We start from the raw sequence: 12,576 nt of genomic DNA on the forward strand, positions 1-12,576 counted from the left end.
CGCCCCCCTCAGCTTTGCGTTTACTCGACCCAGTGCACTACTGTGGCGTTCACCATGCAACAGGAGCTTCTAAAATGAGTCCGGTGATCAGTGCCCTGGTGGAGGCCAGAGTCCCTCCCTTGCGGACCCGACGTGCTAAACTGCTCGCCAGTTATGTTGCACACATTAGTAGTTCTCCTGGGCCTCCGAATTACCCTCTTCTTTTCCCACCTGCGGCAGTTCATCTCCCACGTCGGCAGCCCAGGTCAAGGCTCATGATTGTGGTTTGCTTGTGATCCTTTTTCTCCGAACTGGAGTCCTTCCCTTTACCATCTCTACTTGAGGTCCATTGACGTACACCTCTGCCGAAACTTCGTCTGGAACTTTCTCATGGTCCTAAGGACTCTGTTAACCCCACCTGCTGCTCTCCGTTGTCACTTCCTCTAGATTCTTGACGTGTTCCGGGGCTCTGAAGTTGTTTACAGTGACGGGGCGATGGCTGATGGTAATGATGGCTTCGCCTATATCCACAGAAGCCATATTGAACTGCTTTCCTTACCTGTTGGCTGCAGTGTATTCACTGCAAAGCTTGTGGCCATATCTCATGCACTTCAATACATCCGTTCCTGTTCTGGTGAGTCATTTCTTCTCTGTTCTGACTACTTGAGCAACTTACAAACTATCGTCCAGTGCTACTCTCCCCATCCTTTCGTAGTGTCTGTTCAGGAGTACATCTGTGTTCTGGAACGGTCCTGTCATTCAGTGGTATTTGTGTGGATGCCAGGACACATTGGAATCCCAGGCAGTGAACTTGCTGACAGGCTGGCCAAGCCGGCTACACGTAAACCGCTTCTGAGATTGGTATCTCCGAAACTGTCGTCCATTCTGTCTTACGCCACAGAGTTTTTCGGCTTTGGGAGACTGAATGGCATAACAGTATGCACAACAAACTGCGTGTCAGTAAGGAGACATACACCTCAGCCGAAGCTTCGTCTGGACCTTTTGTATGGCCCTAAGGACTCTGTTAACCCCACCGCTGTCTTCCACACAGTCCTCTCGCAGGGAATCAATTGTTCTCTGCTGGCTCCGCATTGGCCATACGTGGTTAATGCTTGGTACCCACCCCAGTGTCGCTGGGTTCACAAATGACGGTCGTCCACCTCTTGCTGGACTGCCCACTTTTAGCCACTCAGTGGGGTCTTTTTAACTTTCACAACACCCTACCTTCAGTGTTGGGGGGCAGTGCCTCAACAGCAGCTTTACTTTTACATTTTATTCATGAGGATGGGTTTTATCACTTGATCTAAGATTTAGCCCATGTCCTTTGTCCCTCTGTGTTCTCCACCCTTGTGCTTCTAGGTTAGAGGTTTTAATGTGTTGCGGAGTGGCTGGCTTCTCCCTTTCATTCTCATGGTCAGCCAGCCATTGTATTCTGCTTTCTTGTTTTGATCTCTTCTACATGTTTCTTGCCCCTCTCTGTGGTTTTCTTGTTCGATATTGTCTATTTTAGTGTTTGTTGCCCTTGTTATTCTTGTGGTTTTCTCCTATCTTCCAACTGTGTTTTGTATGTCTCGATTATTTTACTCCCGCCCTTGTAGAATTATTTTAATCGGAACGAGGGGCCAATGACTTAGCAGTTTGGTGTGTCTCCCCTCTTTTAAACCAACCAACCAGGCCCAGTTTTTATGGATGGCACCCCATTCTTGTTGGTTATGACCACTGACTCGCTGACATGACTTCCCCTCGGATTCTATATGTCTAACCTGGACTCTAGCCACATGATAATCCAGTGGAATTGCAAAAGATATTACAGTCACCTATTGCTTCAAGAAACGCGCTTCCTTGATGACCACTCTCCCATGTTTTGTATTTATCGGGCATTCCATTATAACCTTACCGGCCTCGCTATAGTGTCTGGAGGGGGTCTGCACTTTGGTTCGTACCAATGTCAGTATAGCACGGTTAAAATTAGTTGTGACTTTTGACAGTTCAGTATGCAACAAATGGAGGGAAGTGTAGTTGCCAATGTGTGTTGAACGCCTCAGCAGGTGTTGATAACACCAGGCCTGCTCTACCTGTCAGCCGCACAAGTTGGCCGATCTGCAATCTTTTATCAAATGATTTTAAAGAAACTACTTAGTAATAAACTCTGAGTCTCACACATCTTATAGCTTTATTCATTAGCTTCTGGATGAATTACCTACCATTTCGTTAATGGTCATAGTGATTGTGATATTAGTAGCTAAACTACTGCAAGAAATTCTGAAACTTTGCACTGAAGAAACAGAGGTCGCCATGAATTTGCGTTTGGTGTGTGTTAGGTCATATGTTGAAATTATTTTAGCATGTTAAATTATTCTTTAAACCCCGAAGGATATCACTATCTGAGTCCAATGTCAAAAAAATGGTATTTATGTAAAGGGCTCCATCATCAGTCACCAGTGAAAAGATCAGAATGAAATATTCATCAATCCCTCATGTCTCGTAAACGGTCTGAAATATCGACATATGCTTTTGGCAAATGATAGCACGCAAAATGAAGAGTTTTTTCCCGACATGATTAATATGTGTAACTTCCATATCGATCATGATATTCAAGCAACTACTGATTTTTTAAAAATGAAATACCGTAATTTTTAAGGACCATCAATAGCGTGCGAAACAGGAATTGCTGTGGGTTTTGCAACAACATAAGTGAAGAAGCTGCACATTTATTTTTGAACTGAAAATGCACTCGCTTATAACTATTGATATGTCTCGCCCTCAATTACTAGTTTAAAAATATGCTGCTTTTGGATTCTGCCACAGTTTAAACTGTGTTTGAAAGATAGTGAGATGTATACCTGTAGACTATGCTGTGTTCAGGCAAAAGAAGCACATGTTAACGCAACAAGAGAGAAGTAACATAATACTCAAAACTCGACACAGTCCTGTGATGTAAATTTGCAATGACTTCTTTTGTCAGCATTTCACCCTCACTGAGCATAAATTTCTTTCTGTTTTTGGCAACACTACTTTTCAGCTGGATCTATATATATTCTCAGTCACATTTAAATGAAAATGATACATTGTAAGCCTGATTAAATTATACTCTTCAGCATCAGCAATTTCTGTGACCTGGTAGCATGGAGATTTTAGCTTGTACACTAACACAAGTTCCATTACCTTTGCGTTACACAGGCTGGGTTTAACTTCATCCAATTGAACATTCGTTTGTATCCAGAGAAAAATAGCCACTTTTCCTCCACTACATTGTAGGAGCTTTATTCATCACAGCCGAGTGCTACTGCATATTGTCAATTACTGTTCTCGAATTCAGAGGAATATTTTGCAACACAACGTTATCTTTACAGCCGGTGAATGTATTCTTGGCTGACCACTTTTATTGCAAATCTCATGTTGAGATATGCCTCCCTTTTATTATTAATGCTGCACCAACACGAAACACTTGTTCACGATACCTGATGACTGCAGAACCATTCAACGCCAGAAAATATCACTTTACAACAAGAGCCATCACATGGTACTGTTTATCCACAGCATGGCAGCAGGGGTGCTTTACCAACCGAACTGGGCGGCGTGGTATGGAGAGCCGACTCGCCATTGGTATTACCTGTGCAACGGCATCGTGTCTCCTCTGGTGAGCCAAACATCAAAAGTCACAACTAATTTTAAATGCACTATAGGTACTGGATCTCCCTTCATACCAACCTGGAAACAATGGTGGTATGAATGAGAACAATCTCAGCAATCATCATTCGAAATGTCTGCCTCCTTGCCGGTAGGCCATGTCCTTATGTTGATCTGCCTACCGTAATACTCCTGCCACCGTACCAGCTCCTCGGGGACTTCAATACACACCACCCCCTATGGGGGAGTGCTGCTTCGATGGTTAGAGGTCTTCTAATTGACCAACTTACTACATACTTTGATTTCAGTTTCCTCAACGATGGTTCCCCTACCCACTTCAGTGCCATTCTCACCTTTTCTGCAGTCGATCTCATAATCTTCTCCCCTGCTCTTGTGGCTTCCCTAGATTGTTCACCACATGATTATTTTTGTGACAGTGACTGCTTCCCTATGAATCTATTGTTTCCCTGCTGCCGACAGTCCCCCACATTGGGCACTTTGCAGAGCCAGTTGGCCTTTATATATGTTTGCTGTGCACTTCAACACCTCTCTGGGATTGAATTCATGCAAGATGCCCCTGCCGTTCTTCTTCATGCCACTGGCACTGCTATCCTCGTATCCACAGGTCCCCCTCATCATCATTCAGTATCGTGGTGAACCTAGGACGTAGCAGTCACTATCCAGGACCGCCGATGAGCACTGCAGTGACTTATTCACCCTTCAGAGGCCAACCTTATCGCTTTTAAGCATCTCCTTGCTAAGGCTTGCTACTCTAGTAAGCAGAGTAAAAAAAAAGAGCGCTGTGTTTCCTCCCTGGTGATGTCTCTCTTCATCAGAGGTGTCATCCATGCATCGTAGCCTACTGGGCTGCCAGCGACTATCGACTGTCCAGGGTCTCGTCTTACAGGATGCTCTGTACACTGATCCATTGGTCCTCACTGAACACCTCGTGACACACTTTGTGATAGCATAGAGGTCCTCTTCCTATACTGCTACCTCTCTCTGTTAGAAATGCCGATTTAAAAATAGCCCTCTGTTTCAATTCCCACCAAGCCAAATCCTATAATGAACCCTTCACTGAATGGGAATTCTTGCAGGTTCTTACCTCTTCACATGACACGGCCCCCAGTCCCAGATTCCATCCACAACCACAAGATCCAACACTTAGACATTAACCAGAGGGAACATCTCCTCAGGGTCTTTATGCGCATTTGGCTCACAGGTACCTTCCCCATGCAGTGACGAGACAGCATAGTTATCCCCATCCTTAAGCCCGGGAAGAATCCTACATCTCTCAACAGCTACCGCCGGACTAGCCTGATGAACATACTTTGTAAACTGCTTGATAGAATGGTCAGCTTCTGATTATGTTGGGTGCTTGAATCTCGGGGCCTTTTACCCACATATCAGTGTGGCTTCTGGGAAGGATGCTCTACAAGTGACCATTTCCTCAGGTTGGAAACAGCAACCCAACTGGCTTTTACTAACTGCCGGCATCTTGTCATAGTGTTCTTTGATCTACATAAGGCTTACGACACAGCTTGGCGCCGTCATTGTTAGTTGTCTTCCATGACTGGGGCTTTTGCAGCCCCTTTCAGATTTTTATCTTGAGACTTTTATCCCACTGGCTCTTCCACATTCGAGTTGGAACTTCATTCAGCACCCCTTGAATCCAGGAGAACAGTCTCCCACAGGGGTCTGTGTTGTCTTGCTCTTCCTCTTAGCCATCAATGGGCTTGTGACTTCTGTTGGGATTCTGGGTTACCCCAGCGTTGTATGTCTGATTTTAGCTACTGGTGTAGCTCCCACTTTTAGGCAACCAGCACCTAGATGTTGTACTACATTCCCATTTCTTGGGCCTTATTTGTGATAAAAAGCTGATGTGGCTGCCTCATATGCGCCATCTAAAGACAACCTGCATGTGGAAGCTTAATGCTTTCCGCCTCCCGACGCACACACGTTGGGGTGCAGATCATGCTACTCTCCTCCATCTTCATCATGCTCTGGTTTTGTCCAAATTAGATTATGAGTGTCAAATGTACAGCTCAGTGGCTCCTTCCACTCTGAAACTACTTGACACTGTTCAGCATTACAGACTGCATCTGTCTGTCGGTGCCTTTCGCACTAGTCCTGTCGACAGTCTCCTTGCAGAAGTAGGGATTCCCCTGCTACAAATATGGAGCCAACTCCTGGTTTCTTCACACACACACACCGTGTGTGTGTGTGTGTGTGTGCGCGCGCGCGCGCGTGCGTGCGGTTGACAAAGGCCTTAATGGCCGAAAGCTTTAATTGTGAGAGTCTTTTTGTGGTGCCTATTGGCAACTCATCATCTCCACTATATGGTGAGTAGCAACTTTCCTTTTCATTATATTGTTACATTCCATTCTGCATTTTCCATTGTTTGATTCTATTAATGTTAAGTATCTATACTATAAGGATGTAGACAGTGTGACTTGCGGAAGTTCAGGTCATTCTGGGCAACATGGACTCACAGCCGAAGTATTGGAGATGACAGCTAGTGGTCAGCAGGAAATCCGGGTTAGTCCCAATCCAGCACATTCTTGTGTGTCAGTATTTTTGTGTGTATGTAATACAGCTGATGTCGAGGAATTCACAGTCAGTCAATTAATTTCGAAATTCGAGGCAGACTTTCATCAACTGACTTAGCTACAGAGAATGTCGAATGGTTGCAGATTGTTTTACTCAAAATGCATCACCTGTTTTCTCATCATTGGGCAGCTGCAACTATCATCCCGTAGATTGTATAAGGGAGTTACCTTAGGGAGTTAACTTTCAATCCGTCTTTGTCCCTGTTTGAGACAGCCATAGCTTCTTTCTTGCCTCAACTCATGTTATCCAGATTGGCTGGTATTCCTAGAAACTGTTCATGTAATTTTTTTCCCCCCACTAAGAGCCGGAAAAGTCTTTTTACTTGTAGCTTTATTAAATGTTAAATGTCACCTATTTTCTTTTTGTTTTTGGGGAAGATAAAGTGTTGTTCTTCCTTGCAGCTTTTGACAAACATATGAACCTCATACTTGGAGATTGTGAAGAATTTCGTAAGGTGAAACCAAAGAACACAAAGCAAGGTGAACGGGAAGAAAAACGTGTATTAGGCTTTGTTCTATTAAGAGGTGAGAATATAGTGTCGATAACAGTGGAAGGGCCTCCTCCACCAGAGGAAGGACTGCCCAGGGTGCCTATACCAGGAGCTGCACCGGGTCCTGGAGTTGGTAGAGCAGCTGGTAGAGGTGTACCTGCCGGTGCCACAGGTGTTCCTGCGGGTAAGATTATACTTTGGTGAACATCATTTTCACGTTTTTAGTGAACACTGATCTCATGCCACTACAAATTAAAGCTTGTCATGCTGTGGAGTAATTGAAAGATGCGCAGTTTGTGTTACTATTCATTGAAAAGGAACATCATGAAAATTAATATGATAGTAAAATTCAATAATTGTATTTGATAGACCTAATAATTCAAGTTAATGGGTTAGATCTATCTTTGAGTTGTAATACATGAATAATTCACCAAGCCATACAAAATTGGTAATTTTTTCCAGTTTGATTTATCATATCAAATAAAATTAAATATAACACAGTAAATTAAATATCACATATTTTGAATTTAGTTCATAAGATCACAGTTTCATTTGTTTAGCTTGTGGAAAATTGGAACCATAAGTTATTTTAATAAGTTCTGTGTGAAATGAGAAGTGAAACATCTTCAGCCATCTGTTTTGCATGTAATCTATTTATGCAACCAATTCTGACTTCCAGTATACCAACCTTTGGCTCCTTGATCAGTGTAAATTGGGTGGAATTGAATCTCACGTGCTTTCATAATAGTAGCCAATATTAAATAACTGGTGTCTGTAGTGGTTTGCACCACACTATCCCTTCGTTCAGCAACCATCAACTGTCGGGACAGTATGTTGTCCTGGTTGAGCATGTATCACTTCTTGGTAGTTTTTCATGCTTAATACATCCATTATGTACAGGGGTACTTGTCAAATTTCAGAAATTTATGAACTGTTGTTTATCATCTTCCATTCTAGTTGAAATAACACTCTTGAAACTGAGCTTCATCTTCATTCTTCCTTGATTGCCTTCTATGAACTAGAAGTATTCTAATGAGGCCTGTCAAATGCAGTGATTGTTGATTCCAGTCTTCCATATCATTAAATTTTCTTATAATATTTGATTTTTTTTTTCAGCCCTTAGTTCCTCAAAAAACTTTTAAGTTCGAATTACAGTCTTCTCCAAGTTTGTGTGACTGAATTCTTTAATTTCTTCATGACTGTAATCATTTATCCTCATACTTGCCTTTTCCTAACACCATCAGAATCTGAAGGTTTCTGTTTTTAATCCTCATATGAAGTACTCATCATTCAGTATTAACTATTAAAACTGAAATGAATCACGTACACTACCTGCATTCCAAAACAGAATGTCTCAAATTAAAGCAGCAGTGTTCACTACCACTAACAATGCACAAAAAAGGAAAATTCTCTGTTTCTTGCTTCAACATTGGACAAAGCACATCTACTCCCTGTAGCAAGAGGAATTAGCGCATTCTTTCCCTGCATGACTAATCTGAGTTGGGTATAGAATGTGAACTATTTGTATTATCATAATGGTCAGTTAACATTGTCAAATAACACAGAATCCTCCAATACTATAAATTGGTTTTCTGTCACCCACCAACTTTTTGTGACAATATTAATATCAAAACAATAATTAATATTAAACTAGTGCTTTCATTGCTAAAGATTTCTGTTGGTCCTTGCACATGAGTAGAAGCACCATTGTGGACAGTAGTTCCAGGTGTTAATTTCATCATTGTGAATTCTCCTGTTAGAGCAACAAAGTAGAAATGTTAATGTTACCACTTTTTTTTAGGCTTACAAGGACCAGTACGGGGAGTGGGAGGCCCATCTCAGCAGGTCATGACTCCTGCTGGCAGAGGTGCTCCTGCTGTTTCTGCACCTCCTCAGATGAGACCTCAGCAGCCTGGACCACCAAGAATGCCTGTTGGTGGTCCACCACCTGGCATGATGGGACCACCACCAGGAATGATGGGTAAGATTTTTGTCACAGTGAAATTCGTGCTGTTTACGGAAATCTACTAGGTTTTCAAAATGCAGTTGGTGAGTAAACAGCTTCAGATTATCATGCTTCGTTAAACACCTGAATTTTGTGGAAGATGAGTAGCTCCTGACTCTCTTAGTGAAAGTATTAGTTGGTGGTGTTTGTGCTTCAGCATTCTCAGTCTACCTGGGGGAGGGGGGGAGGGGTTGCAATGTTAAGAGTTATTCTGCCTCACCTATGTTAAATTATGACTAAAGAACAATGAGAAAGCTTTCCTGCTCTTACACAGTAGTACATCCATCTAAAGTCTTCTTAAGAGCTGTAATACCAAAAGGTGTGGTGTATAAATACTTTGCTGTGGTACACCACTTGTAGCCTGAGAATCTTGATAATATCAGAGGGCTCTGTCTGTCTAAAACTTGTCTTAGAAATATGCCAGTAATGGTTGGTGAATTGAGCCACTGGTAGAGTATGTGTCATGAAGGGAATGGGGGGAGAGACCTGTGGTAAGGTGATGTGGTGTATCATTTGTGCAAGTTATATTGATATATTTAAAATGGGAATAACCAATATATCATATTGAATAGTTACTGGAAAAGTAACAGCTGTTACTTAAGTGTGTGTTTCCCACATTAAGAAAAAGAATGAAGAGACTTATATTCTACTTTTTCAAGGTTCTCACAACCATAGGCATAGGAACTTTCCCTCATATACTTGGCTCTTTTAATTTGTAGTTTCTTTGTTTGTTCTCCTTTTCTGCATTATTTTTTCATGCTTTTCAGTTTTCTGTTTAGATTCTATGCTGTTAATTTGTCCTTGTGTTTAATATATAGCCTTCTTTCATTTTTTTCCTAATTTGGCCGTAACACCTGCTAAATCGTCTCATTTTTTCGTACTTAGGTTTAGAGCCTTTATTTGCACACCATGATCTCTTCAAAATTAGTTTAACTGATAGTTCACCTACATGGCATTACCAGAACTTGGATTCTGTCTGATAGTTCTGTTGCTGCTTGTGCCCTGTACCTTCACTTTCTTTATAATCAGTGTTCAGTGGGTTTTTTATCGCTATTGTCCTAGGTTCTATCTTACACTTCCTTCTTCCAGATGGATATATCCTCGAATGGATAATGGGGTTTGCTTCTTGCTGTAATAGTGTAAGAAGTACTCTATGAATGAGCAATAGATATATTAGTCATGTTTCTTTCTTGAACACAACACTCCCATTATTGAAGAAATTTGGGTTCTTTGGCGTCCGTAGCATAAACATTTGTTACATCTGTTACTATAGGTTATCCATCTGGAGCTGACTGTAATTTAATTAAAAAGTATTACACCAGACATGTTTCACTTTTATTTATAAAGCATCTTCTGTGGTTATTGGTGTTTCTTTACATATTCTGCTCCTTGCCTCCTTGATAGCAGCCGTTGGCATCAAAAGGCTTCATTTCACATTTTACTTGGCAGTTCTTGCCATTCTGCAGTATTTCCTGCACTGCGTTATTTACACTTCACTTTCTTAAATATAGCCTAACACAAAGAGTTTAAGAAAGTGAAGTGCAAATAATGCAGTGCAGAAAATAATGCAGAATGGCAAAAACTGCCAAGTGCAAATGTGAAGCCGGCCGGAGTGGCCGTGCGGTTCTAGGCGCTGTAGTCTGGAACCGAGCGACCGCTACAGTCGCAGGTTCGAATCCTGCCTTGGGCATGGATGTGTATGATGTCCTTAGGTTAGTTAGGTTTAAGTAGTTCTAAGTTCTAGGCGACTGATGACCTCAGAAGTTAAGTCGCATAGTGCTCAGAGCCATTTGAACCATTTTTTTGCAAATGTGAAATAAAGCCTTTCGACACCAGCCACTGCTAGCAAGGAGAGAAGGTGCAGTATATGTAAACAAACACCAATAACCATGGAAGATGCTTTGTAAATTAAAGCGAAACACATCTGATGTAATTCTTTTTAATAAAATAGCAGTCAGCTCAAGGCGGATAACCTATAGTGACAGATTTTAACAGCTGCTGTGGAAGATGGCCATGCAAACAAAAAAAACATTAAGTACAGATTCAGATGTGGTGGCATCTTTGATAAAATTTGAAGGAAACATTATTTCAAAGTTAGTATAGTTACTGAAAAACAAATGTTTGTTGGAAAAGGTGCTTGACTGAATGTTGGTGTAAAAACCTGAATAATATGTTTGTGTGTTATTTCAGATATTAAAATATTGCAGTTAAGACTTAGAGGGTCGTCAAAAAGAAAAAAAAAATTCTGCAACTATTCTGTAACTCCAATAATAAAAATGGGACATAGCTAGTTGTGAGACAGGCAGTTTTGTTAAGAAAGTCCGGTTTTAGAGCTGCTTTTAAGGCGTTTGTGACCAGTTTTGTTGAATAAAAATATAGCAAGATAGTCATGGCTACCAGCAGATTTGAAATTCAGGACTCTTTCTTTCTTTTTTTTCCATAGCCAGTTTAGATTCTAGCCCTTCATATCGATATATTGCCTGGAAAACTAGCAATCAAGCTTTGTAGACTGCATACAATCACCCTAATGATACAACTATTGTGAAACTTTCCACATAGAAAATGGTGTGTGTGTGTGTGTGTGTGTGTGTGTGTGTGTGTGTGTGTGTCTTTCCAAAGCCCCAGCTCACAGAAACTACACTACTTTCTCTACATTTGGACTGTTGGAGGTAACATTTGTTCAGCGCTGTGCTTCAATAAGTCAGCCCTTTCTCATTGGGTAAGCATACAACATTTGATTGTGGGATGAAACATGTAGACAGTGGTGCAAATTTTGTACGGTAAGTGCAAAATGTTATTAACAATGATTACATGAACATTATGGAAAAATTATATGTGGTTTCAAAAGACATGTCTTCCACATTTTTCTTGAAGATGTGGAAGAGAGACAAAATGTACAGACTGTTGGTAGATTGTATGTGGGGGTCATTTGTCTTACTTTATTTCCTCTGTATTTTCTTTCTTAATTATGTTTAAAACTCTGCACAAATCATTTTTAGAAGCCTGCCATAATGATTGTATGAAGGCTGTCCAGTATAAAGGCATAGTTAGAATGGCCTGGTTTGTCATGCCATGAGCATTTCCAGTCTGATGTGACTTGCATATAAATAAAATGCATCAGTAAATGTGGATGTAATTTCAGATAAATTTTTATAGGAGGCTGCTGAGGAGATATTTATCTTCCACTTCAATTTTCTTTCTTGTAGGAATGCCTCCTGGAATGGCGATGGGAAGAGGTGGACCAATGGGCCCTCCAGGTATGAGAGGACCACCTCCAGGAATGATGCGTGGAGGTCCTCCAAGGCCACCTTATTGAGGTCCATTACTTAAGAGGATTGAGACAAACTATGATTTGTGAGCGCATTCACATTTGTAACTTGATACATGCCATTCTTTTATCCTTCATACTCAGTAACTTTTGCAAATAAAGCAGTTTAATAAGATAATTTGTGTCAGTTGTATTAATAGATGGACAAATATTGACAATATGTGGTCAATGATCTCATACTAAAAGTTGTATGAAAATGAAAAGAATTGTACCTGCAATAAAAGTTTTGAGTGCTACAGTGTACAAAAATTGCTGATTGAAATGTTACTGCACCTGCTGTAGCCACTCTCCCATAATCACAGCTGCAGATACACAAACGTGGCTTGCAAGTTTCTCACCACCTTAAAGAAATTTGAAGAACTGAAATGTTGTGTCCAACATTATAGATTTGTGAAATGTTTGTTCTGCTCACCATCGGGGCAGGATAGCTCGTGTGCAGGGGTTAGTAGTGGTAGATTTAGAATTGATGAATTTACTTCCCAATTTAATTTTCTGATTTCATTTATCATCATATCTGTTTGCATGAAAATAATA

At 41.1% G+C, this 12,576-nt stretch overlaps 1 protein-coding gene across 1 annotated transcript in view; it reads left to right on the top strand.

Annotated features, from left to right (window-relative positions):
- The window catches only part of LOC126262938 (small nuclear ribonucleoprotein-associated protein B-like), a 36,305-nt gene extending 24,025 nt beyond the window's left edge, over positions 1-12,280 (top strand). Inside the window, exons 3-5 of the mRNA XM_049959873.1 lie at positions 6,621-6,893; positions 8,511-8,690; positions 11,921-12,280. Coding sequence (XP_049815830.1) covers positions 6,621-6,893; positions 8,511-8,690; positions 11,921-12,030 — 563 coding nt within the window. The 3' untranslated portion in view covers positions 12,031-12,280. The remainder of the gene's footprint in view (positions 1-6,620; positions 6,894-8,510; positions 8,691-11,920) is intronic.
- The last annotated feature ends 296 nt before the right edge of the window (positions 12,281-12,576 follow it).

This window comes from Schistocerca nitens, chromosome 6 (genome assembly GCF_023898315.1).
Source record: "Schistocerca nitens isolate TAMUIC-IGC-003100 chromosome 6, iqSchNite1.1, whole genome shotgun sequence".
NCBI lineage: Eukaryota > Metazoa > Arthropoda > Insecta > Orthoptera > Acrididae > Schistocerca > Schistocerca nitens.